This window comes from Pipistrellus hanaki (genome assembly GCF_964339955.1).
Source record: "Pipistrellus hanaki genome assembly, chromosome: 18".
Classification (NCBI taxonomy): Eukaryota; Metazoa; Chordata; class Mammalia; order Chiroptera; family Vespertilionidae; genus Pipistrellus; species Pipistrellus hanaki.
Window position 1 is genome coordinate 10,214,975 of NC_140520.1, and position 27,075 is coordinate 10,242,049.

Here is a 27,075-nt window from a genome sequence, read left to right on the forward strand (position 1 = left end):
TGGTGAGTGGTACCATCTGGTGTTTAAATTGGAGAACTGCACACAAATGCAGCTGGACTCCAAGGCGTATAGAAGGGGCGTTACTTTGCTGCACCTGTCTCCTGTTACTTAGCTGCGATCCTGGGCTGCAGGATAATTAAAATAATTTGGGGATGCAAAGTACCTTAGTTCTTGAAAAGAAAAGCCAGTGTGAGGTCATTCTCCAGAGTACAGGAGTGCTGGCTAAACGTATTATTGTCTGCAAAGGACATCATCATCCATGGGCTGTCTACTTCTGCTTATATTTATTCCCCGCCTGTACCACATAGCTGGATACATGATTTTTGTTGGGGTTGTATGCTGCAGAACTTTATTTTATTTATCCTAAAACAATGTTTTTAAAGCTCTAGTAAATACCTCCTAGTAATAATGTTCTGGATTTGGGCTAAAAGAATTACATTTAGCATATTTTTTTTCTATTTTAAAACAATAATCACATCTCAACTTCACCTATCTAGTATGAAGAATATTACTGATAAGTTCTCAAAATCCCTAGTAGCCTAAACCTCTTTTAGCTGGTTTCACATTACACCACATATGATTAATCCAAAGCTCTCCACGTGATCACATTCCAACCCTTTCTTCCTATCTTGCTTAATGGTATACTCATCACCCATAAGCCCCAACTCAGCAACCATTGACTGAGCGCTGACAATAACCCAAACAACAGACTAAGTGCATCACACACAGCCCCACTGTGTCCTCACAAACAGGAAAGTGGCCCAGGGGTACCATGATCACTATTCCTGATGAGAAAGAAGGGAAGAAGCATGCTCCAATGCCCTACTGGAAAATTCATCTTATCAATTCTCTTTCAGCAAGTTTTCTGCAGTCTAAGTGTATCCAATTCCACTGCCACTGCCTCAATCCAAGCCCATTTTTCTTACTCGGTTTGAATATCAGCAATGTAACTTATAACCATGGGAACTCGGATTCCATTCTAATCTCTCTACATTTTCCCTATCTGGCTGTAAAACAGGGGTATTGAAACTTATCACAGCAGAATCCATGACAATAAGAGATCATGAATATGTAGCTATTATTTCAGTGGTCCCCTTGCCTCCACTATCTTCACTTTCTAATCTATCCTCCATAGTTAGTTCTTCTTTTAATGCAAATTGGATCAAAAATTCTTCAGTGGTTTCCTACCACCTAGAACAGTGTTTCTGCATGAGAGAGCCCCCAGTAGTTTGCAAACGGTTTCATAAAAATACACACACACACACACACAAATTAGTATAAGTAAAACTATCTTTACAAATAAGATCAATGAATTGTATTGATATCAATATTCTAGCTATGATATTATACTAAATTTTACAAAATGTTGCCATTCGATAAAGTCTACAGGGATCTCTCTGTATTGTCATAACTGCAAGTGAAACTACAATTACATAAAAATTTCAACTTAAAAAATGGGCAAAAAATTTAAACATAGTTCATCAAAGCTACACAGATGGCAAATGAGCACATGAAACAAACTGTGGAATTCATAAAACAGAATTCAACTCAGCAATAATAATGAATGAATTACTGATACACAAAACCAGATGGAGAATTTCACAGATACTGCTACATAAACGACAAACAAAAAAAAAATGTATATATTATGAATCAAAATAGTGGTTGCCTCTGGTGGATGAGGAGATTAATTAGAAGCGAGTCCAATAGCACTTAATTAGGCAATAGAAACATTCTATATTTTGACTGAGGTCTTGGTCATAAAAATGGGTGTACTAGTATACTTCTTCCAAAACTCAACCAGTTGAAGACTTAAGACCTATACATCTTATTGCATGTATAACTCAATTAAGAAAAATAGTAAAACAGGGAGTATTCAGGTATGTAAAAATTGTGACGATGGCCCTTGAATGCCTCTATTTGTGGGGGAGGGCGTTGGGGGAAATCAATCTAGAATATATAAATTCCAAACTGCACAGAATATCACATAAAGACCATCACACCTGGCCCCTGCCTTCCTGGCGGGCCTTAACTTCTGAAGTCTCTACTCAAACACGTGCTAAACTGTTACTGAACCAAATGCATGTAATTCTGTTACTTCCTGCCCCTGTACCCTAATGTAGAGTATTAACCAGTTAAATATGACCCCTCTCTTGCTCCTTGTAAATTCCTACTTATCTTTCAATTCTCCTAAGAAATATCATCTAACATCTAAATAGACTTTCCTGCACTTCTGAGTTCCCATAAAAGGGGCAACTAACATTCACTGAGTACTTAACATATGTTAGACATTTTTACACATGACCTCATTCTATTGTATTACCAGAATGAGAAATTTGACGAGTTAATGGCCGTTGGTGGGCTGGTGTTACTGGCTACTTGACAGCTGAACGGGGACAAAGGTGGAGCAGTTTAATCCTGAAATTTTGCTCAGCAGTGAGGGAGTGACAGCTCAGATGATATTCAATACATGTAAAAATACTGCTGTTTTGTTTTTTTGGGTTTTTTTAAATAACAAGTATTAGAGAATCCTAGGAAAACATATCTGGCTCTAACTCTTCCAGGCAAGGAGGAAAAAAAATGTACTTTAGATGACCCTTTTGGACACTTACCTATGTTCTTTCGTGTCCTGAGGTGGCAGTAAGCCCTGAAGTTCTACCTCAAATCCCTCGTGCAGTAAACAATGAGAAACAGGAAGGCTAGAGGGGGAAAAATTGAAATTTTGTTTTAGAAGGCAAAGAACAGAAGCAAACATCCTACAATTAAACCCAAACTGTACAAGTCCAGGCATGACCTCTACTGAGTTTGTAAACCCCAGACATTTCATGTGTACATGCACTCCTCTGGGGAAAGCGCCCAGTTTTCCTCTTTCCCACCCCCCAAATAACACGTGACAATACCGTCTCTTTCCTGATGACTCAAGAGTTTTAAAAATATACCTTGGTACATGGACCTTGACATTGTAAGACCCCAGGAATGCCTGAAGTATCTAAGACTGGCTGGGAATTTTCCCTAGGTTCCTTCCATCCTCCTTTTTCCTTTCATAACCTATTTGCTGTCACTTAATATTGTTCATATACCTACTGTAGCAACACACCCTAATTTGCTCATGCTTGGCCATAAACTTAAGTCCTATCCTCCAACTTCTTATTATGAGTAAATTGATTTAAGTGAAGTACTTTCCTTTCCTCTGACCTGCAACACTTTTTATTTTGCTTATCTTCTGGTTACCAGACATGTTCCAAACAGATCAAGTTTATCCTACGGTCTTCAAGTCAAATATTACTGAAGTAGAGGCCCGATGCACGAAATTTGTGCAATAGGCCTTCCTTTCCCCAGCTGACAGCACTGGCACCCAGACTCAGGCTTCCCTCACAGCCCCGGCTTTGTCTGGCAGGACATCTAGTCTAATTAGCATATTACACTTTTATTATTATAGTTTGTATAGCAGCGTTTGTATAAATAAGGGTATCTTCCTTTTAATGTAAAACCAGGTCTTACGCTACCATTAATGCTGAATTCCTACTAATATGAACATGCTTTCATGTTTCATGAAACTTGAGCTAGATACAGAACCTAAGAAGCTCAGTAAAGAAACTAGAAATACATAGCAAACCCTAACATAATGTGCTGCTGGTAGCTAATTTTTGGTTGGTTCCTCCTATCTCAAGATTTGACAGTTTTACTCAAAATCATTTTGTATTTAATTAAAGTGGATCCCAGTAATTTCTTTCAATTAAAAACCTTAGTAGAGGGCTACCAGTAAAAGAATATTTTCTCGGAGAGATAATTGAAAAAAATATATATTTTCTCGGAAAAGTTAACATTACATGTTGGAAAAATACTTTATTTTCTAGTTGATATCCATTGTGTGCTTTACATGGTGTAAAGAAAAGTTATTTCTTTTTTATCAAGTCTAGCAGAGAGAAGGAAAACATGTTTAATGATGTGATCGCTTTCAAGTCCTCTAGAGACTGTGGACAGCTGGCACTACAAAACATGAACACTCTGAGAACAGTATTAATTTTTCTCACTTTAAAAAAGATACTTAATATTGCTGAGTCTCAGCTTTCCATTCTGTAAAACTAGAGTGCTGAAATCAGATATCTGATTTCCTTTCAGCATTAACCCCTGAAGTAACTTGTTTCTTTGGATTATCATTATCATCACCACTTAAATGCAGAGAATCCTGTTTTTAGATGGGGCCATCGGGGTGTTTAAACCTCAAACACTTAAAAACCAGTTCAGCCTGAAACTAATTCAAAACAAGGCCCAACTGGGGCGGAGGAGGGGGAATGTCCAAGTTGCCTAGGCCCGACAAATAAATGGAAACCCAGAGCTGGAAAGGACCAGAAGGATTAGCTGTGGCCTATCCCCCCCTTATTCAGCTCTCGGTGATCCAGAGAGGGTAAGCAACCAGGCTCGGGTCACACAGCAAGCAGGAGCGGAGCGTCTCCCCAGCACGCCCTGCGGTCCTGGGATTACCAACTGCTTTAGGGGCCCTGGCTCCGCAGACCAGGGGCCCCACCGCGCTCCTACACCCTCTGACGCCGGGGACGCCGAGAGTCGGCGGCTCCTCCCGGGGGCCCCGCGAGGCCGCAGGGAGTCGGGACCTACTCGGTGGCCTGCACAAAGTTGCAAGCGTCCGCCCGGCACACGTAGAAGCTCTTCCCTTTATTCGGGCCATCGCGAACGCCGGTCTTCAGAAAGCAGGCAGTCCCTGAGGAGAGAAGGTCGACAACAATTACGCCATGACAGATGGACCGACCCCGGGGAGGGGGCCCGAGGACCCTGGCCCCTCACCATGCTCTGGACACCTAACCAATTCCATCACGATCCTTCGGGCCTCTCCCACGAAGTCCCACCCCAACACCTGCTTCCGCCTTTCAGTCGGTCCTCCAGAACCAATCATCAGTCTTCATCCCGCCCACAATGCCCCGCCGTGGCATTAGCCCCACCCTCTGGCTATTACCAGCCAATCATACTGGAGATTCGCTCACCTCCAACCAATCATAGCTACGCTAAGACTAGGCGCGCGAGAAATCAAATCTGAGGCTGCGGCGTGAGGGCGGGGCATTCGGTTGGGGGGCGTGGCTAAGGCTGGAGGGTGGTTTAGAGTAGAGGTCGGCGGGGTTTCGCTTGGCAGGAGCTTGGGGACCTGCGGGCTGGACCAAGGCCTGGGTGACCCGGGTTTCCATTGAGGACCCTGGGGGGAGGGAGGGAAACCTAGAAGAAACACGGGTTTACACACTGTAGGGAGGAAGGAGCGCTGCAAAGAAGGCTCGCTCCTCCCGATGGCAGAGAACGCCTTTAAAGCTGCGTGGTGAACTGACAGGTGTGCCCCAGGGACAGGCTTAAAGGACCCCAAACAGTCTTTTAAATTTGTGTAGCTCTTGCCGAGACCGGTTTGGCTCAGTGGATAGAACGTCGGCTTGCGAACTGAAAGGTCCCGGGTTCGATTCCGGTCAAGGGCATGTACCTTGGTTGCGGGCACATCCCCAGGAGGGGGTGTGCAAGAGGCAGCTCATTGATGTTTCTAACTCTCTCTCTCTTCCTCTCTGTAAAAAAATCAATAACATACATATTTAAAAAAAATAAATTTGTGTAGTGCTTAAGACCCCACAGAGTGCCTACACACGCATGTCTCTAGATAACCTGGATGGGCAGCATTTTATGGAGAGACCCCCGAGACCCACAAGGGTTAAAGTGACTCCCCCAAGGTCATAGAACCAGCGAATTAAGGGCAGGTGCCCAGCGGACCGCGCAGCTGCCTCCTGTGTGTACAGAATGTTCTCTAGACGCTGGTAGTGGAGGGGTGAAGGGAAACTTGACTTTGTACTTATTGTCAAACTTTTTTCTACTAGTATGCTTTGTTAATGTTAAAAATCGAGGGTGAAATTAAATGAAAGGGGACTGTATTTGAAATCGCAATCCAACTTATCCATTAAAAAGGGAGGAATAGCCCTAGCCGGTTTGGCGCAGTGGATAAGAGCCTCCGCCTGCTGAAGAGTCCCAAGTTTGATTCCTGTCAACCGTCAAGGGCACATGCTTGCGCTGCGGGCTCCATCCCAGTAGGGGGCGTTCAGGAGGCATCGGAAGGATGGTTCTCTCATCATTGATGTTTCTGTCTCTCCCTCTCCCTTCCTCTTTGAAATCAATAAAAAAAAAAATCTAATAAAAGGGTAATATGCTAATTAGAGCAGATGACCTGTACAAAGCCACAGCGGCTGCGAAGGACCCAGGCTCAGGCTGGCAGTGGCAGCAGCAGCGGGGTAATGGGGGTGGCACCTTCCCCTGATCCACCAGGTTGCCTCCCACAGAGGGAGGCCAGACTTCGGATTAGGCCAGGGGCTAAGGCAGAGGTGGTTAGGGTTGATCAGGCCAGCAGAGGGGCAAGGTAGGGGTGATCAGGTGGCAGGCAGAGTCAGTTAGGGGCGATCAGGCAGGCAGGCAGGCAGGCGAGTGGTTAGGAGCCAGTGGTCCCAGATTCCCAGATTGGAGAGGGTGCAGGCTGGGCTGAGGGACAACCCCCCCATGCATGAATTTTGTGCACCGGGCCTCTAGGGTGTGTGTGTGTGCGTGTGTGTGTGTGTGTGTGTGTGTGTGTGTGTATTTAAATGGAGGAATAGAAATCAAAATTATTGCAATAGAGATGGTTTCGTATTACAGCTATTGAGGGCCATATGGCCAGACATATTGTATGACATGTGCTGCTGTACTTAGTGGGGACAGCAGGACAGAAAAGGTTCAATGTCTAGGAAGCCTGGGCTACCTGATAAATGTAAATGTCATTGGGGTCTGAAAGAGGGAAAGCAAACCTGAGGTATCATTTATTAATTAAACAACTACATATTAAATAGCTTTTTGTGCATCCGGTGTGGACGAGGTGCTTGAGAAATATGGAATTTATTTATTCACACACACAAAGTTTCTAGCAACTAACAGGAAAGGCTTACTCAATATTTGGTAGAGACTGAACACTTCAGTAATAATACGAAATAGTATTTAAACGTGAAGATGAGTGGAATTAGCAGTAAACTCTGTAGGGCTAGATAAAGATGTCCCTGGGACCAAAGTGGAGTTAGTTTGTATCTAACTCCCCCTCTGAAATGCCTATAGCTAAATTTAAAGACAAAGCAAAACCAAATAAATAAATAGAGGCATTTTCATCATTCCCAGATTATAATTCTTGCACTGAGACATTTTTAGGTACATACATTTAATAGACGCTGAATTGGGAGAAGCAGACCATAAATAGTGGGTTTGCAGGAAGAGGGGCATGGTAATGTAATCAGTTTTTGAATAATATCCTTTTGAAACAAGACAAAGTCGGGGCCTCTTTAAATATCCCATTCAGGAAGAAGCTCTTCCGTTGTAAATATCCCAGCCAATATATCTCCGGACCAACTCCAGGAAAGTGTGCACAGCCAGATCACAGAAAGGGGGACTATTTCTTTCATAAATATGTGATAGGCTAGACATCTGTAATAATGTCAACAATAAAAAATAAAGGGGAGAAATGATTAGGCTCTGGACAGTTTATCCTACCTAATCATATTCATAAGAGTGAGAAAAAAAAACAAATTTGTCACTGGGTGAAGGGTGGCCATAATATCAGCATAAACTATGATGAATTATACAATATACACTTTTCAATATATACACGTACAGTAGGGACTGTGCATTAACTCTGACTCTTTATTCACATTTTTAACTTATATCCTTAAATGGCTTATAGGCCTGTGGAGAAACCATTGAAGAATGTGCTTTCCAGACCTCTACTTTGAGTCGAATTGAGATCTTGATTTGGTTTTTCTTTAGAGATCGATGATTTACTCAAAAGGAATGCCTAGCTAGGTCCTAGAGCTAGATGGCTTAAATACGCAAGTTAATGATCCAATAAATTATTTCCATATGGGGCTAGTCAAACACAAAGTATGTGATGGGTTTGCTCCCAAACTGGGTTGTGGTAATGGCTGTACCTTATAAATGTATTAAGACTCGGAATTGCATACTTTAGATGAATTCTGTGGCATCTGAGTTATCCCTCAATAGAAGCGGTACAAAACAAAGAAACAAAAGATATAAGGTGTAAGCAATGTCAGAAAGTCAGCGTGGAAAATAAGAGCCAAGGTTAATTATCTATGCTATTTTGACATCTTTGGGAAATAAAATGGTGAAGAAGTTAAATAGCAGAAACTGTTTTGTTTCAGATAGTGTAGCTCCTTAAGCAAAATGGTTCTCCAATGTATGAAACGAAATCTAGAGTGGTTCCAACACACGTTGTAATTCATGGGGACATAGAAGGAACGTATTTTTAAAAATTTCTTTATTGATTAAGGAATCACATATTTATCCTCAACCTCCCATTCCAATCCCCCACCCCCCACTCATGCCCCCACCCCCCTATTGTCCTCGACCACTGGTTAGGCTCATATGTATGCACATAAGTCCTTTGGTTGATCTCTTCCTTTTATCCCCACCCTCCCTTTGAGGTCCAACAATCTGACCCATGGCTCCTTATCTCTGGACCTGTTCTTGTTCAACAGTCTATGTTGTTCACCATTTCCCCTGGATGAGTGAGATCATGTCCTACTGGAAATATACTTATAAGAATAAAAAATGAGACAAGCAATAATCACTATGCTGAAAGGCATATGAACCAGTCTGTAGTGAGTTTCTTTCTGGGCCACCAGTTCTTTTGAGACCCAATTTCAATGTAGAAGGAACGTATTTTCTCTGGTCAGCACTGTGCTGGCTGGTATATAGAAACATGTCAGACATCTAGAAGATACCAGTGGTCAGAGGCTCGGCTAGAGCAGCCGCCCCTTGACATCATCAGCAATGCCAGGTTTCAAGTTAATTGTAAAATTCCAACTTCTATGCAATCTTTACTTACTTTAAACTTAAATTATTCAAATGTGTTTTCCAATTAATTGGTAAACCAAAATCTATTTAGTTTTCTGAATATATATGCCTCTGGGTTTTGCTCATTGTTTTGGGATGGGGTGGGAGAGGGTCACAATGATGATGCAAATAGTTACTCTAGAGAAATATTACTAGAGCCTACTTTTTTTAAATCCTCACTCAAGCACATGCTGATTTGAGAGATCCAGAGAAAAGGAGAGAAAAAAAATGGATGTGAAAGAGAAACATTGACCGTTTGCCTCTTTGTAAGCGCCTCGACCAGGTATCGAACCTTCAACCTAGGTATGTACCCTGACCAGAAATGGAACCTGAGACATTTAGATGTACAGGACAACACTCCAACCCACTGAGCCACACTAGCCAGACTTAGCCTAACTTTTTCTGAGGTGTATTCTAAGGGTTTTTACATGCATTCTTAGTTCTCATAATGACCCTGGAAGTGGGTCTTCTTTTATCCCCCATTTAAAGCATAAGATTTCAAAGTTTAGAGTCCTCAGGAGCTTGCCCCAAGGCCCTGCTCCTAACCACTGCCTTACAGAGCTTCTCCTTGGATTTTGGAATCAGATTAATCTTCTCCCGGGCTCAAAATCACAAAGCTGACACCAGCAGATGGGGACTGGAAGTCATTTTTTGAGATTCCCAATCCAGTTCTTGCCACTATAATATTTTTGTGAAGCATAAATTATTCCACTGAATTCACACAAATATTTCACCAACCTAATAGCCCAGCATTCAGATATTTGTGGCATACAGAGATGATTTAACAAATTAAAAAAAAAAAAAAAAAAAAAAAAAAAGTCGAGTACTGCCATTTTCTAAATGATCACTAGGTAGCAGCATATTAACATAAAAACCAAAGGGAAGGCCCTCCTCTTCTGAGGCTCTATTCTTCTGGCTTAACAATGTGTAATGCTAATTCAATTTCATTCCATTGTGTGCCTTTCACAAAAACGACCATTTTCAATTTGTCCTTTCACACAGGCACAGTCAGGTTGCCATTATAGTAGGAACGACTCTGGTTATAATTTGAAAACGCAGGGGGACTTTACAAATTCTTTAGTCGTACCCATAATTTGTATGCATTTCAGCGGTGTTTAAATTGTATCCCTAATAACAGTCTCAGGACAAGGCAACCACCGATCTGCTTTCTGTCTTTAGAAATTTGCCTTTAAACATTTTTAAGCATTCCACATAAAAGGAGTCGCACAATAGGCAGTCTATTGCCTCATATTCTTTCACTTAGCATAATGCTTTTGAGGTTCATCATGTTATATGGCATGTATCTGTACTTCACTCCTTCTTATTGCTAAACAGTATTCCATGATATTCATTGACCAGTTGATGGATATTTGGGTTGATTTCCTTCTGTGGTGATGAGGAATAATGTTATGAACATGGATGCACACATCTTTCTATGGGCGTTGGTTTTCATTCCTCTTGGGTGTGGTTTTAATTTCTAAAACTCGCATGTATTGCTGTCATGATATTTTTTAATAAATGTATTGACCACTCTATATAAGCTGAAAACATATCATGCTAGTTAGTAATTTTTATCAAGTGTGCAATCAACCAAAATCACCTATTTCTTTTTTTTTCACACGCGAACTCAACTCTCCCTTGCCTGGTGCATCTAATTGGCTGAACTTAACCAGGGGTTCTCTCTCCATCTCATTAGTTTCTATCCATCATTCTAACCTGTCCACTCCTGTCAGCTGACTTAGTAGTGCCATCTCCTGACTCTGTGTCAGCTGAACACTTGACACGCTGCTCCCATTGCCTTCGAGTTGCCAGTGAAAATGCCGAGCAGGCACTTGAGCACAATCCGGAGAGAGCACCAGGTAAACATGACGCCTTAGCCATCATGCTCTGGGTAAGGTCATTTAGTCAGGCCCGGAGTCCCATAAATGCCACTTGTTCGTTCTGGTTCGAGCACCTCGCTGCAGCTCCTGCATAGCTCTGTAGAGCTAGCCCTTGACTTCTCAGCTTGCAAAGCCTAGCAGAAAAGGAAGTGGGGTTCATCTGGGTGATTTGTTTCTGGGTAAACAGGACACCACACAGACTAGAAGCCACAGGGGGATGTGGCTTTTCAGGACAACGGCTGTCACACTCATTCAGTCACACCATCTCCTGTCCTGTCGATTGGCCTCACAACATCTGTCACTTCTCACTTCCTCGCCAATCAGCCCCTCCTTCCTCTCCCTCTTGTTCCTCTCTGGAGGTCTGCATGCATTAGAAAGAAGGCTAAGTGAGGGGTTTGCTTCAGTCCAACCATGAGAAGAGGAAGAGTTAATGACTCTTTTGATGAAGATCTGAGGCAGCCTGCCTGGGCAGCCCAGGGCAGCCCCTTCAAAAGGTCCAGCTCTTCCTAGCTCTTCAGTTCCTCTTTAGTACTTTCTCACCCTCCCTTTCCTGGGCTGAACTTCCACCTTACTCTGAGCAGAAACTGACAGACCAGCCCGGCGGTGTGCCTCAATGGTTGAACGTCTTACTCATGAACCAGGAGATCACGATTTGACTCCAGATCAGGGCACATTCCTGAGCTGAAGGCTTGATTCCCAGTGGGGGATATGCAGGAGGCAGCAGATCAATGATTCTCTTTCATCGTTGATGTTTCTATCTCTCTCTTCCTCTCTGAAATTAATAAAAAAAAAAAAAAAAAAAAAAAAAAAAATATATATATATATATATATATATATATATATATATATATATATATATTTTAAAAAGGAAAGAAACCGACAAACCTAAGGTGCTTCTCCTACTGTTTCTCCTACATCTCAAACCTAAGGTGCTCCTCCAGTGCTGTGGAGCTTGCTGCCACTCCTGGCGTCTGAAGGAAGGGCTTCTCCCTGCGGGCAGGCAGGCTTCCTCCTTCAGAAGCTGCCTGGTGCAGAGGGGGTGGGGGAGGACGGATCAGAGACTCATCTGTCCCCAAGGGCAGAGCTTAGGTGGGCAGGGGGATGTGAGGTTCTTTTTTCTGTAGATGTTGGTTTTTATTTCTGCTTTCTCACTCTTATGTGCTAATTGCTCGTTCCTTTTCCCCCAATTCCTCTTTTTCACCTGTTTCCCCCATAACACTTCCCTCCAACCCTCAATACTTCTTTGGTCCAGAGGAGACAAAAACAGCCATTGGTGCTACACCGGTTTGGCTCAGTCGAAAAGAGCATCGGCCTGCAGACTGAAAGGTCTCAGCCCAGGTTCTATTCCAGTCAAGGGCAACCTTGGTTGCAGGCACATCCCCAGTGGGTGATGTGCAGGAGGCAGCTGATCGATGTTTCTCTCTCATTGATGTTTCTAACTCTCTATCCCTCTCCCTTCCTCTCTGTAAAAAATCAATAAAGTATATTAATAATAATACTAATAAAAAATGTCATTGGTGATGGTTGTGGAGGATGCATGGCCCAGCTTCGTTGTGTTCCCACCCAGAGCCCTGCATGTATGTTTAAGCAATCCCTATTTATCCTTCAACTTCCCTCATGATGACACCCTTCCTGCCCCTTTAGTAATCACCCACTGCTGATGGAGGAGCTAGAGCATGGCTAAGTAGGAGGAGAGATTGGGGAAGAATTCTGCTCACTCGAATAGTTTTCCTTTTAAGTTGGGCACCCTCCCCAAGTGCCATGGACTGAATTACTTTTGTTCCTCCAAATTCATATGTGAAAGCTTTGCTTGCCAATGTGATAGCATTTGGAGATGGGGCCCTTGGGAGATAATTAAGCTTAGATAAGGTCATGAGTGTTTCTCTCTCTCTCTCTCCTCTCTCTCTCTCTCTCTCTCTCTCTCTCTCTCTCTCTCTCTCTCTCTGTCATGTGAGGACGCATTGAAAAGTTGGCGTGTATAAGTTGGGAGGAGGGCCCTCGTCAGTCAGTTGGCATCTACTGGTAGATCTGGGACTTGCCAGCCTCCAGAGCCGTGAGAAAATAAGTTCCTGCTGTTGAAGCCACCCAGTCTATGGCCTTTTGTTATGGCAGCCTGAGCAGACTAATACAAATTCCCAAGCTAATTATTTGTCTCCAAATCTACATGTAAATTGAATTAGCTAATTAATACAGGTATAAAGAACCTCAGGATAGGAGCCTCTGGTGGCTTCATTTCCCATTAATTCCCATATATTCACTTGGAACTCCTGGATTAAACTTTCTTGACTCCTCATTTAACTGGAAAGCGCTCAGACAATTTTATCCAAATATTCCTCGGTCCACACTGCCCTGATATCTTCTTTCTGGAACTTTACACTTCTCTTTCTCTAAATTAGCCTTTTGGGCTGAGGACCCAAGCAATGATCCCATTTTGTGGCCAAGTCCCTGCTTGCATTTCATTCTCTTGTCCTGTTCTCTCCACTATTGTATTAAGAATCAGGTAGTAAAGTACCGGCTGTCTGAGAAGGAATTCCTGAGAAGGAATTCTCAGGCGTAGAAAGGATTCCAACGGCCAGCTTGTCATTGATGTCAATAATGATGATGATCTCTAACATTGAGGACTTCTCCTTCACATTACTATCTCATATAATCCTTCCAACAAATGCCCTGAAGTGATGGGGATTATTCTCATTTTATGGAGGAGGGAATCGAGGCCAACAGAAGTTAACTGCTAACGACTACACAGCCCATGAGTGATGTCAGGATTTGAACCTAGGAATCTAAGTCCAGAGATCACATTCATGACTATTAAGTTACAGAAGGACTCATGGGGCACATCATTTAAAAGGAGCAAAAAGCCAAAGTGGAAGATCCTAAGAGGAAGCAGTGGCAGCCTCAGTTGTATCTCGCTGCAGCTTACTTCTTATGAGGGCTGAAATGCTGACTATGTGTTTTGTGTGTGGAAAGATTACTAAACGTCACAGTTGCAAAGTGGAAGTCTCCCAGCTTATTGCATTTGAATGAGCCATACTTAATACTACACTGAATACCTCTCTCCACCAGAGATAATGTTTCAGGTGGAATTCAGACATGTGTGGGGAGCTGACGTTGGACAGAGCCAGTAACCCTTACTCAATATTGACGCTAACTCCAACCACTTCAGACTTCTTTTGATACTGCTCAATGTTTTGCTTCAATTGTGGTGCCTTTTTGCACACAGCATCCCAACTTGTCGCTTTTATGGCTAGAAGGTACTCAGCCCACATTTAGGGAATAAAGACCATTTTGCATCAGCGCCCTTTGATGGGGCTGGTCATGCCTTGGCTCTGGAGAGCAGAAGATCCTCAAACCATTTCCTGCTGCCAGCAGGGTGGTACAAAGAGCTGCTGGAGACAGACCGTTAAACAACACAAAGATTCCCCAAAGACAGACTTCAGAACTTGTAGCATCCGCCTTCAGTCATGGGAGGCTGTAACAAAAACATGCTCTTGTGTGTCTGTTTGAACACCATCATAAGGCAACACAGAGGAGCTATTGAATCCACATGGTTTGGGTTGAATGGAAATCTGGGAATCAGAGCAGAGTGCAAAGGGGTCCCCTGCTCTTACAGTCTGAATCCTTTTCCCCTTTTTAGAACAAACCAGCACTTCGAGAGCACGTGACAAAACAAGCACCTGCCACGCTTATTCCAGAAGGAGCCCAGGACTTGTCAGCCAACCTCAATGTGAGCTCTTGCTCTTCTGCAGCTGGCTGGGTGATCCTAGGTAAATCCCCACCTCTCTGAACCTCAGCTTCTTACCTATAGGATGGGAAGAAGAATCCCTTTCACACGGGGAGGCCATGAAACGCTGAGATGATGATCACCTGTCCCATGGTAACAAGTTCTCATGGCACATGACTTCATCTACCATTGCGTTTATCTGCTGCCATAAACCCGTTGTTCCTATTGATGCCCCAATAGACTGAGGATAATGAAAGGAGCCTGTTCCTGCCTCATCTCTGAGTCATCTCATCTTGTACAGAGAAAGTACTCAACAGGAGGGTGTGGACTTTTCATGGCTAGTAGGAGTGTGGTGGAGAGGATCTCACCTTCAGAACGGCTGGGCGAGACACCAATATGGAAGCCTTAGATTCTTTATTAAATTAATCAGACCTATAACCGGTACAGATATAATTCAAGTCAAGTTTCCCAGGAACATAACACAAGGTGAAGACAGACAGAACACCAGCCACTTACACAGAGCAAGGTTGTCAAATATTTTCCATAAAGAACCAGACGGCAAACATCTCAGGCTTTGCGAGGGCCCTACAGTCTCCATGGCAACTGCTTGACTCCACCATTTTGTCATGACAGTGGCCAGAGAGAATTTGTGGGCAAACGAAAGGAAGGGGCTGTATTCTAACAAAGTGTAGTTTAAAAGTGTAGGGGTGGGCTGTATTTTGCCCGTGGGGCGTAGGTAGCCTGCTCCGGAGGCAGAGGTTTGTCCTGTTGCCAGGGAGACTTTATAACACAAGCAAGTAAAGTAAAACCAGGCGGTGACCCAGAATGGAAAAGTTGAAATCAATGAGGAAAGGTGATGTTAAGTTTTAAGAAATAAGATGAACAAGGACACAATTGGGGTGAGTAGAGGTTTCATGTAAAATGCCTGTGGAAATGGCTGAAAACAAATTTTATTCTAGAAGTTCAAAAAGGAAAAAAAAGAAGTCTGGGGTTTTCATTGCCTAAAACGGCACCATGAGCCAAAGAGTGCGATGTGGCTTCTTAGAAAATCCGACATGTTCCACATCCCATCAGTGAAAGCAGAGCTTCCAGAGCAGACAAGGGGATAAGCAAGGGGAGTGGGGCTGGGCCAGCTTGGTCCCCACTGGACCCCTCACACCCATCCCGGGCCGACACAGGGAAATGATCACCCCCCGACTCTGTTGGGGGGCAGGGGGATGGGAGGGGAGACAGTTAGATATTCCAGTGTCTGCTCTGGCAACCTCTGTGCTGTAGTCAAACATGAAAAAGTGGTATTTGAGCCCAGCGCTGAAAGGCGGGCTCCAGGTGGAGAGAGAGGCGGTGGAGGGAGGGGAGGCACCAGAATCCACCGATTCTCTGCCTGGGCTCAGTTCTGCTCTCTTTCCCTTCAATATCCCCATGAAAATAGAGGTTTCTGGAAAAATTGGGAGGGGGAGGCATTAATCATGTTTTCTAAGAAGTCTGAACTTGAGCTCTGTTCTCTGAAAGCTACGCTCCCCTTCCTGAGAGAGAGAAACTGTGCTGACGTGTTTAAGGAAACATTCGGAGTATCTCAAACGAGGCCATAAAGGGAGGTGAAGTGAAGGAACTAGTAGGTCTACGGTGGGAGTTCTCATAGCCACGGATAATCCCCCAGCAAAGGAACTAATTATGTTTGGAGAGGACGTCTGCGCCTGATAAAATAATTAAAAATAAATTGCTCTCCTTGGAAATGCAAATTACTGAGTGTTAGAGCGATGCTGTCGGCCACTTAGATAATAAGTAGATGTTTTCTCCAGTCTGTTAGGTGACCCTGATTGATTTTTCAATTCTGGCCTGAGCAGCTTTTGAAACAAAGGGAAGGGACCTCAGGCCCAGTGGGGACAGCTGTCATCTCCTGGGGCACAGTGGTTGAAAGTCTTAAACCATGAACAGCCCTCCCTCCCCCAATCATCCTCTTGACTTTTCTTGCCTCTTGCACACCCTGAGGAACCAGACTGGACTGGCCGTCCCCCTTGAACTTCCACGCTCTACTGGCATGGAAGGGGATAGTGACACTATGGACCCCTCCTCCCCCACATAACTACCCTAGCCCCAGAGTGCCTTCGGGTTAAAGAAAATTAGGCATTGGCTAAGAGCCAGGAGCCAGGGAGGCCTGTAGGGATGGGGAGAAAGGAAAGCTATTAGGCCTTGGGGGACTGAGGCACTGTCATAAAATTAAAAAAAGAAAAAAGCTTTTCCTTAGCAACGACTCAATAAGTCTTATAGAGAAAAGGGAGAAAACAAACAAACAAACAAAAAAACAAAACAAAGAAACTCAGGCTACCAAAGGCTTTATCATTTCATCAAAGAACCAATATTGATGATGCACCTGCATTTACAGATGAGATTTCTGCCTTGAAGGAAGTCCCACTCTTGTTGGAGGCGGATTTCCTGGGACAGAAGAGCATATCCCCAAATCCTCTCGCCCTGCTGCCATCCCTTTCCCACACCTCTCCCCTGGAGGCTAAGGGCTCCCTGGAGCCAGCGGACAGGTCACTGCCGGTGTTGCCAGGGAACCGGTGATGGAAGAGGGAGGAGAGCGGAGGGCAGCACCCCCCTGGCTCAGCTGTAAGATCTCCCTTCCTCTCCCAGGGGCTGTGTGAGGGCAGGCCTCCTCTGCTCACAGGCATTGAACCTGAACCTGTGGGTGTGGTGAATGAAAACGGGGTCCTGAGGCCATCTAGCTTCTCGGTGTTGGGGGGATACAAGAGATAGATGAGATCACACGCAAACATGTAATGGTGCCTGGCACCACACATACACACGATAACCAGTTTCCTCAGATTCCTGGGGAACTTACCCCAAGTCCATGCTATAGAAAAGGGCAGACCAGGATTCAGCCACACCCTGGTCTGATCAGTCCCACAGCTCAGCCCACACCCTTCCCAAGGCTGAGCGCCTCTGGGGATTCAACTCTCTTCCTCTCGCTCCTCCCTCCTGGTGGCGGGCCCCTCGCCAGCTCCCTTCAAGTCCATCCAGAGGGCCTGTTCTCTCTGGGAGGTTTGCCTCAGTGCTGACAACTTCCTGGCCTTCCGGCAGAGGCAGAGGGTGGAGACCAGCAGAAGGAGCGCGAGGAAGGGGCAGATGAATAAGAAATAGATCAACGATGCCGACGAGCAGATCCTGGAATGAAGCGAGGGCTCTGCCACAAAAAGAGAGAAACAAAGAGGATCATTAGCCCCCCCCCTTACTTGCGCTAACCCATCTTACACACGTCTGGGAGTCACTGTGACAGGCAAACACATGTGAAAATAACACCCAGAGAGCAGCCGGCCCCTTGAGTCCCACGTGAGGAGCAAGGGGTGGGGGGAGGGGGACAGTGTGGGAGCCCAGAACTCCGAGGGTGCTCTTCCACCGACCCCCTCACCCAGCAATTTCCAACCACCGCAGGCTCCCATGGCCTACTTAAAGCTGGCAGCCAGAAGGAAAAGCAAAACAAAAAAAGAAAACCTCTCCTTTAATCTTCTTCCCTCAGAAAAAGATAATCTATAATTCAACCCTCGTTCTCAACTCTGCTGCCGGTCCTGATGTTTTCACTGAGTTATTCCCACGGCTGTTGCTTCCTAATCCTCCCCCCGCCCCCTCTCGCACATGCACGGGCCTCATAAAATAGAACCTCTAAGTTGGTCTCACTCCCCAGGCCCCCTCCATTCAGCTCCTTTCCTGGCATGCGCTCTGCACCCTAACCCTCTGGGCCCCCTTCCTATTGTCTCAGAGACAGTCTTCTTCTATCCTCTCCCACGAAGGCCTGTTCAGACCTCTTAAGCCCCCTTCTAACCACCTCTTTTGTTCCATCACAGGTATGTCTGATGGTGCCATCTGTTTCTACGGCCCCTACAGTGCTAAGCACGCATGCTTGATAACTTGTGCTGATGGGAATGAGACTGGGTTGACTGGGGCAGAGGATACTATATATAAAGGCTTGCTGAAGATACCCCATCCGCAGCTGCAGGCCGTGGGGAAGCGCTGTCAGCAATAGACACGTGGAGCACATACATGCAGTCTCAAAGCGGGCCCTGGCCACTGGCAGAGGACCGCATCCCCCACCCTCCAGGCTCCAGGACACAGGACCTTGAGTTACTAGGTAAGGACCAGGCTTACAGTCTCTTGATGCAGAGACACATTTTATGAGACACCATCTGCCGAATGTAGCCTTCAGCTGCATGTGCTTATGACAGGATATTCAAAATCAGGGCTGTTCTGAGAATCTGGTAGCTAACAGTAGCTGTGCTTTCAAGGGAAGATTGTAACAACATAGGCAACTTCTTTTTTTAGAAGGTAAGCTATAGGATTCTTGGGATGTAAACTCTTCTGAGATGAAAACAGCAAATTCCAAGATCATTTTGATAACCACATACGACAAGGATTCCATTTTTGGCATTACTGATGCATTTTGCTCCTTGAAGAGTGCATCTTTGTTGGAAGTCGGGAATCTAGACCCTGGTCCAACCTCTGCCCTGGGAACTACCGGAGGACAGGGCCTATGTCTCATGCATCTTTTTCTTTTTAAAAAATACATTTTATTGATTTTTTACAGAGAGGATGAGAAAGGGATAGAGAGTTAGAAACATTGATGAGAGAGAATCATTGATCAGCTGCCTCTTGCACACCCCCTACTGGGGATGTGCCCACAACCAAGGTACATGCCCTTGACTGGAATCGAACCTGGGACCTTTCAGTCCGCAGGCTGACGCTCTATTTACTGAGCCAAACTGGTTTCGGCATCATGCATCTTTTTATTTGGTGCAGCGCTTTGTCCACAGGTCATCGATGGAGACTGATGGATGAATCAATTGGGAGAGTGGATTCCACACACAGGGACCCAGGGGCGTGTCTGCCCTCTTCTTACACAGGGCTGACAAGCTGTAGGTTTTTATTGTCTGCATTTTCTCTGGTCGCCTTTAATTCTCCACCTGAAATTTGGTTTTGGTTTCTGAAAAGGTGGGCAATGAAAATGCTAGATTTTGAATCCTTCATCACCCCCTCTTCACACCCTATCTAACCTCTCTCTAAGGCCCTGCTTGATTACAGCAATCCTTGCATATCTTATGTGAATAGATTTGAAGGCATTTGGTTAAGAAGGACAGATAGCCCTGGCCGAGTGGTTCAGTTGGTTAGAGCATCGACCTGATATGCCAAGGTTGTGGGTTTGATCCCCGGTCAGGGCACATACAAGCATCATCCAAGGAGTGCATAACTAAGTGAAAAACAAATCTCTATCTCCCTAAAGTTTTTTAATTTTTTTTTTAAAGAGGAGGAGGAGGTACAGGCAGAGATGCTGAAGAGTCCAAAGGCTAAGGGCCTTGGTACTTCATACTAGCCCTGAGCCAAGTGGTGACTGAGCACCTACTACACCTTGGAGAGCTGGGTTCAAATCCTGGCTCTTCCACTTACCATGACTGGCATTGGGCAAGTTATTTATCTGCTCTAATCACTAGGGTCCTTGTCAATCAAATGGGGATACTAATTTCTAGAGTCGCAATGAGGTAATGCATAATAAAGCATTTAACATAGTGCCTAGCGCTTTTGTTGAGTCAGCAAGGAATAAATATCAGCTAGGATGCTACTAAGAAAGTTAGAAAAATCACAGGCAACTTTCTCCGGAGGGATCTGAGAAAAAACAGGCCTGTGCCTGCTGATTCCTCTCTGGGGCTATAGGCATGGTCCTGTTCTCCCATAGGCCAAGTCTCTTTCTTAAATCTCTGAGTCCTCAGCCCCAGGATGACATTCTCTGAGAGCCACGTGATTACTTAGGAGACTGGCTTCCTTTTCCAGTCACAGGAAGTAGAGAACTGGGAGGTGGGAGTCCACAGTTACCACGTGTCACTTTTGCTAGGATGGTGGTGTGATGGTGGGGAGATGGAACCAGCACATAGAAGATGAAGAGCTCTGGTACTTGCTTTTTCTGCCATTGAGATGCTAATTTTCCATGTGAAGGCACTGCCAGGGGGCTTGACCATCTTAATGGGGAGGAGGCTTCTCCGCTTAGAGCAGTTTGCCATCCAGGACGGCAAAGTGGGCTCTTCACAGCACCGAATTGGCCACCAGCTAGCAACCGTCAGCTCCTCTGCTTCCAAGTGACCTCTCCTGGGAGGACGGTGTTTGCTCTGGATCCTGCAGTCACCCTTCCCTGCCATCTGTCTCTCACCCCTATCTGGATTAGAATTTAGTGACATTCAAAACCATTAAGGTTTGGCATTTTGAATTAATCCAAGTAAGTACCCAAAGCTCAAAGTACAAGACGTGCAAGACTGAGCCAAAAATGTAATGAGAATATTTCATCAGGAGGTTTAATTTATAACGTGCTCCTACCTACAGCCAAACACGTCACAAGGAACATTGGGAGAGGGAAAGGTGCGGGACAATCGGGGGGCTACCAACTCTTCCCCCACCCTAACGAGAACATGAGCAGCTGACTGCCATGTGTGGCTGTGTGGGAGAGCTGGCTCCTGCCAGGAAATAAAAGTAGGGTTGGGTAACCTGACCCAAGTTCCTCCCCCAAAAAGTGAACACCTGGAAGCAGCCAACACAAGACTGGCTCGCTCATTCTTTCAACCAACACTTGGTTAGCGCTGAGTGGCAGGCCTTGGAGCAGGGGGTCCTCAAACTTTTTAAAGTGGGGGCCAGATCACGGTCCCTCAGAGAGCTGGAGGGCTGGACTATATGAACTACTAATTCCTACTGTAACACCTCGGCTGCGCTCACTGCCCAAAAAACCTGGCGGGCCGGATCAGACTCCTCTGCGGGCTGCATGTGGCCCGCGGGCCGTAGTTTGAAGACCCCTGCCTTGGAGGCACGGGGGTAGCGTCGATAAATAGCATGGTCTCTCCAGAAACTTCAGGGGGGTAGGCGCACATATCTCCAGTCAGGATCCATTTTTTTAAAAAGTATATCTTTGTCCAAATAAAAGCTTGGACATAGTAACAAATACCATACTACGACCAATAATCCAGTCCCCAGAAAGCCCTATAGTCTTGTCCATTAGTAATCACAGAGAATTCTCTAGAATAGGGGTTGGCAAACCGCGGCTCGCAAACCACAGGCGGCTCTTTGGCCCCTTGAGTGTGGCTCTTCCACAAATATATACCACAGCCTGGGCGAGTCCATTTTGAAGAAGTGGCGTTAGAAGAAGTTTAAGTTGAAAAATGTTGGCTCTCAAAAGACATTTCAATCATCGTACTGTTGATATTTGGCTCTGTTGACTAATGAGTTTGCCGACCACTGCTTAGAATAGCACATCCATGCTTGGGGTCTGAGGGTGAGGTTCAAAGACTGGAGACTCTGCCTCTGCTTAGTGACAGCTAAGGAGGTAAGATGGAGAAGAAAATGCAAGATCAGCCGAGACCGGTTTGGCTCAATGGATAGAGCGTTGGCTTGGGGACTGAAGGGTCCCGGGTTCGATTCTGGTCAAGGGCATGTACCTTGGTTGCGGGCATATCCCCAGTAGGGGGTGTGCAAGAGGCGGCTGATCGATGACTCTCTCTCATTGATGTTTCTAACTCTCTATCTCTCTCCCTTCCTCTCTGTACAAAAATCAATAAAATATATTTTTAAAAAAGAAAATGCAAGATCAGTTTCCCCAGGAAAATGTCTCCTAATGTCTCTGCCTTCACTGGAACCATGCACTCCACAGTTTTGTTGCCTGGTTCCAGACACCTGATGATGTCACTCCCCTGCTTGAATTTGGCCAATGGCACTCCATAACTTCTATGGTAAAGTTCACTTTCTTTAGCTTCATACTTCAGACACGTGTGAGATCTGTACCTCCCCATCTCACTAACCTCATCTCTTGCCATCTTCGATTGTGAAGGGACACTAAGACCACTCAGTGACTAACATTTCCTTTCCAGGGATCATCTGTTTCAGACCTCACAATTGTTTGATAAAGATGCCACAGAGATGTGATTTTCAGTTATGTCCTACAGTATACACTTTTTACAGTTAGTATCTATTCCACTGCAAAAAGTGCTGACTCGGCAGAGCTTAGGGATTTCCATGGGAAAATGTATAGGGAATGTGCTCAGGGGTGTGGGACGTCTATAAATGTTGGAATGGAAGAAAAGCTGAGAGGAAGAAAAATTCTGCTTCGAGACTTTGGAGGAGAATTCACTGAAGAATGGGCAGGGGAGAGGATGATGGAACCCCAGGGAACCAATCAGATAGCTTTGACTTCCACTCTAGAAGCCCTGCTGGGATAGCTGGGAGGCAGCCACCTATCCCTACTCCTGAGAAACTCCCATTTGTCCCCAGCAGCACTCTCCCTCCTGAGGAGTGTCACCAAAGCTAGCAGGTGTCCCAGGAATCTCTATTCATCCTTTGTACCCTTCCTGGGGTAGGGAACCAAGACCACACCTCTGTGCCTCCCAGGACCCTTTTCTATAGTCTGTTTAGCTCATTGCTCACCTCTCACCTTCTCCTTAAACCCCACCAGGCAGAAGTGGCTCAGAGAACGCGCTGGCTACAGCATCTGCCAGCTCATTGATCGCCAGGGAAGATTTACTGGTCTGGCTGGAGACATTTTTGCTTTCATTAACAAATGCTTAATAAATGGCTATGATATGCTTGGCACAGCACTGGCTGGAAGGGTGCCCTCTGCTCCCCCAGCGTCTCTAATAGATCCTCCCTCCCCCAACTGATGGACGGGGAATGACGTAAACCCCACCTGCAGCCAGAACATTCCCGAGCACCTAACCAGGCACCTGATGTGGACTGTACATTGAACCAACAATCAGCATTGCCAAATACCCTAAGTCCCCGATTCTTAAGTCCTTAGGTCCCTAATCATGTGCCTTACATGGAACCATCAACCAGTGTGTGCCCAGTGCCCTAAGCCCCGTCCCTTGGGCTCAAAAGGCGTGTTCACCGCCAGCATACGTGCTCTTTCTCCTTTGGAAGGCAGCCCAGCAGGTGTCTTCTCCTAAATAAAGCTTGTGTCCTGGTCTCCAGCCCTCGGTCTCATCTTCCAGTCTCTTGTTCCACATCCCTCCTGAACCTGTGGGCTCCGCTGGATAGGACGGCCTTCCCACATCGAGAGGGGCCCCCCTTTGGCCAACCGTCTTCAAGGAGCTTGCCTCCTTGCTGGAGCCTGTAAGCAGGTCCCTGAGGTGCACTTCCTCCTTTGAGGCCTTTCCAGGCGCAAACAGGAGGGGCCCACCACCTGTCTGTCACCTTCCAAGACCTGGTAGCTGGCTGGGCACTCAGAGAGATAATTAGCCTGGCTCTTGCCCTGACAGGTTTGGCTCAGTGGATAGAGCGTCGGCCGGCAGACTCAAGGGTCCCAGGTTCGATTCCGGTCAAGGGCATGTACCTTGGTTGCGGGCACATCCCCAGTAGGGGGTGTGCAAGAGGCAGCTAATGGATGTTTCTCTCTCATCGATGTTTCTAACTCTCTATCCCTCTCCCTTCCTCTCTGTAAAAATCAATTATATATATGTAGAGAGAGAGAGAAGAAGGAGAAGAAGAAGAAGAAGAAGAAGAAGAAGAAGAAGAAGAAGAAGAAGAAGAAGAAGAAGGAGAAGAAGAAGAAGAAGAAGAAGAAGAAGAAGAAGAAGAAGAAGAAGAAGAAGAAGAAGAAGAAGAAGAAGAAGAAGAAGAAGAAGAAGAAAAAGAAGCAGCAGCAGCAGCAGCAGCAACTTGGCTCTTGGTCATTAGGAAATGGTTTTCCTCTTTGTTTTGTTTTGATTTTGATGCAGGGAGCATAGATGCAGCTGATATTGGTTCGACCAGATCAAAGGTAAAGTCAGCAGGTCCCTCTCCTTCCTCTCCCACCCCCCCCACCCCCCCCACCCCCCCCGCCCATCAGCCTTCTGAGATTCAAGATCAGCCAGGGGGTAAGGATGTCTGCTTCAAACACGCTCCGGCCACTTAGGGATGTAATGCTGAAGGCTTTTCTGTTTAAGATGGGAAGCAGGAGCCGAGTCCCCTGACATTTCAATGTTTACGCGAAAAACTCAAGTAGACCTTGTCTGTCCAGATACGTTACTACTGAGAGAAAAGACAAAGTCACTGCGTTAGGGAGTCTGGAGTTGCTTTTAGCCCGGAGAAGGAGCCGACCACAGCTGAGAGGGAGAGGAGAAGAGGGGGGACAGAGGGCCTCCTGCCCACGAGCCAAGCCGGGGTGACCCCGCATTACCTGAGGGCAGCACCGTGAGCACCATACGCTGCGACACATCCCACGACTCGAGGAACCACCAGCCGGGGGTGCTACGGAACTGCCACTCGGTCACCCGGCACCAGTACACCCCAGCATCCTCTATCACCACCCGGCGAAGCGTCAGGAAGAAGTCTGTGGGCGACGCCCGGTGACAGTACAGGCGCCTCCTGAACCGCTCCTCACCGTACTCCAGCAGGCCGTCGTGCTGCAGGTGCACCAGCATTTCGCTTCCGGAATGTTCTGTGGTCCGGTACCACATCACAGAGAACAGGGAGGCCGAGCCGCCCTCGCTCTCCAGGCTGCAGTGCAGGGCCGCCTCTCCGTGCTCCGTAGCGTTCTCCGTCCGGTGCACTTTGGAGACACGGACCCTGGCTCCTAGGAAACAAAACGGCGGCACGTTAGGGAAGAACCCGGACTTGTAGACCAGGCATCTCCTCTGAAGCACCTCGCTCTCCCGGAGGAGATCCAGTTTATCATCTGTAGGCATCGGGTCCTTCCTCTTCAACACTTTCCTTTGACCTCTGTCCTTCTCCCATATTTGCGAGAACATTCTCTGCTATGAGTCACACCAGCCACTTCCATCCTTTAGCCATGCCTCTTGTGGGCCTGCTGAAAGCCACCCAGCTCTGGTGGGTACTCTGCCCTGAGGCTTTTCTTTTCCCCTGTCGCCTGTCTCTTCTGCTTCCCAGGAGGACCCGTCAAAACTCCGCCTCCTCCTCTCCCTCCCCCACTCCCTCAACTCAGGTATTCCGCCTTGCCCTGCCTTCTGAGCAAATCGCCCTCCTCCCCACACACCCGGGAAGACACAGGGAAGGAGGAAGGAGGTTTCTGAGAGACTGAACGTTTTTGTACAAGCGTTAGAATTCCACTCCAGGAGGCCATTTATTTACCTTATTGGATTAGACTAAGTTTTCAACAGATTTTGACATTTACTTAACATTTCTTTCCTCTCTCATCAGGTAAAAAGTTGGAATGAAGGCTAGCGTGGTTACAAACAAAACAAAGAAAGCCTAGTACATACTAAATGTTAAACTCTACTGCAAACAAATTTATGAATCTATCTTTAAAAGAACAACACCGTGTGGCGAGGGCCTGGGGCGGGGGCCGGGGGCAGGCTAGAAGGGGACAATGCGGGGAGGGGAGTCATCAGTAATATTTTCAACAATAAAGAGAACACAAAAAAAAGAACAACTCTGTCTGATCCTGGATTCTTTTTTTAGTTACCATTCTTCACCTTTCCTTCCCTGGATGGCAAAGCATGTGAAATACTAGCTTATGTGATAAACTAACTGCTTATCTGCTTCCTCCCTTTCAGAGTCCTCCCTGCGTTATTGCAGCCAGCCCTCCGATGCCACCACCATGCTCTGGCCAGGTCCCAGGAAGGGCCTGATTCCCTGCTCCGGTCCTTTCTGTGCCCTGGGTGGTCTTTGTCACCGACGTCCATTTTCTTCTTGAACTCCTCTCCTCTTCTGATTTCAGAAAAACTGTCCCTCTTACAGTGCGGGCCCCGGACCTCTTCCTTAACCCACTCTTGACACCAGGGTGCTCAGCTGGCCACTGCGGCAGCCACATCCCAATATGTTTGGTTGGACACTCTCTGGATTTTAAAAGAATTTGAATTTGCTGTGAACATCCTCAAAATGAGCCATCTCTCTCTCCCTCTCTCTCTCTCTCTCTCTCTCTCTCTCTCTCTCACACACACACACACACACACAATTTTAGGCCTTTCTTGCTACCCAGCGACTGGACAATGCTGAGCCCACATACTTGAATGGAAGCTCTGCCTTGAGCTGAGCAGTGGCTGCCTCCTTAAAGGGACATGTGCACACTGTCAAGATTTGGCTTAGACAGCGGGGAGGAAGGGATGCCAGCCCCGCAGATGGAGAATGCCGAGTGTGCACGAGCTGGAGGGACGGCAGAGAGGCTAACTGCAATATAGGACATACTGAGTGTGAGGGACTCCGAGGCGGCCAAGCAGCAATGCCCAGCAGGCCGCAGGCTACAAGCCCCGAGCTCAGGAGACAGGACTAAGAATAGAGGCCCAGAGCCAGTTCACTGAAGGCGGCAGCTGGAACCAAGGCGGTGTTGATGAAGTTCTGAGGAGAGCAGGGAGGAAGGAGAAAAACGGGCCCAGGATCCATCCCTGAGCAACACCCACGTTAGGCAGGGAGGGGAAGGAGTGTCTGAAGAACAGCGAGAAGGGGAGCAGAGGGCTCCCTGGGGCCCTGGTAGACGGTGAGCTCCTTCAGGCAAGAGCTGCGCCTTCTATCCGTGTGTTCCTAACCGCCTCACACACAGCAATGCTCATCACCATCTCGCTGTTGATGTTACATCAGAAATAGAATCGTAAGTGCCAAAGCAGATGAACTTCT

At 46.2% G+C, this 27,075-nt stretch overlaps 2 protein-coding genes across 4 annotated transcripts in view; both read right to left on the minus strand.

Moving 5' to 3' along the window:
• TTF2 (transcription termination factor 2) overlaps nt 1-4,888 on the minus strand; it is a 29,703-nt gene extending 24,815 nt beyond the window's left edge. For both annotated transcript variants that reach the window (XM_084866391.1, XM_084866390.1), the window contains exons 1-3: nt 4,804-4,888; nt 4,618-4,720; nt 2,613-2,699 (exon numbers count right to left, since the gene is read on the minus strand). In XM_084866391.1, coding sequence (XP_084722517.1) covers nt 2,613-2,699; nt 4,618-4,720; nt 4,804-4,831 — 218 coding nt within the window. In that variant the 5' untranslated portion in view covers nt 4,832-4,888. The remainder of the gene's footprint in view (nt 1-2,612; nt 2,700-4,617; nt 4,721-4,803) is intronic.
• A 10,068-nt stretch (nt 4,889-14,956) lies between these two features.
• The window catches only part of CD101 (CD101 molecule), a 36,687-nt gene continuing 24,568 nt past the window's right edge, over nt 14,957-27,075 (minus strand). For both annotated transcript variants that reach the window (XM_084866392.1, XM_084866393.1), the window contains 2 exons: nt 24,683-25,078; nt 14,957-17,692 (listed from right to left, as the gene is read on the minus strand). In XM_084866392.1, the coding sequence (XP_084722518.1) occupies nt 17,460-17,692; nt 24,683-25,078 (629 nt within the window). In that variant the 3' untranslated portion in view covers nt 14,957-17,459. The remainder of the gene's footprint in view (nt 17,693-24,682; nt 25,079-27,075) is intronic.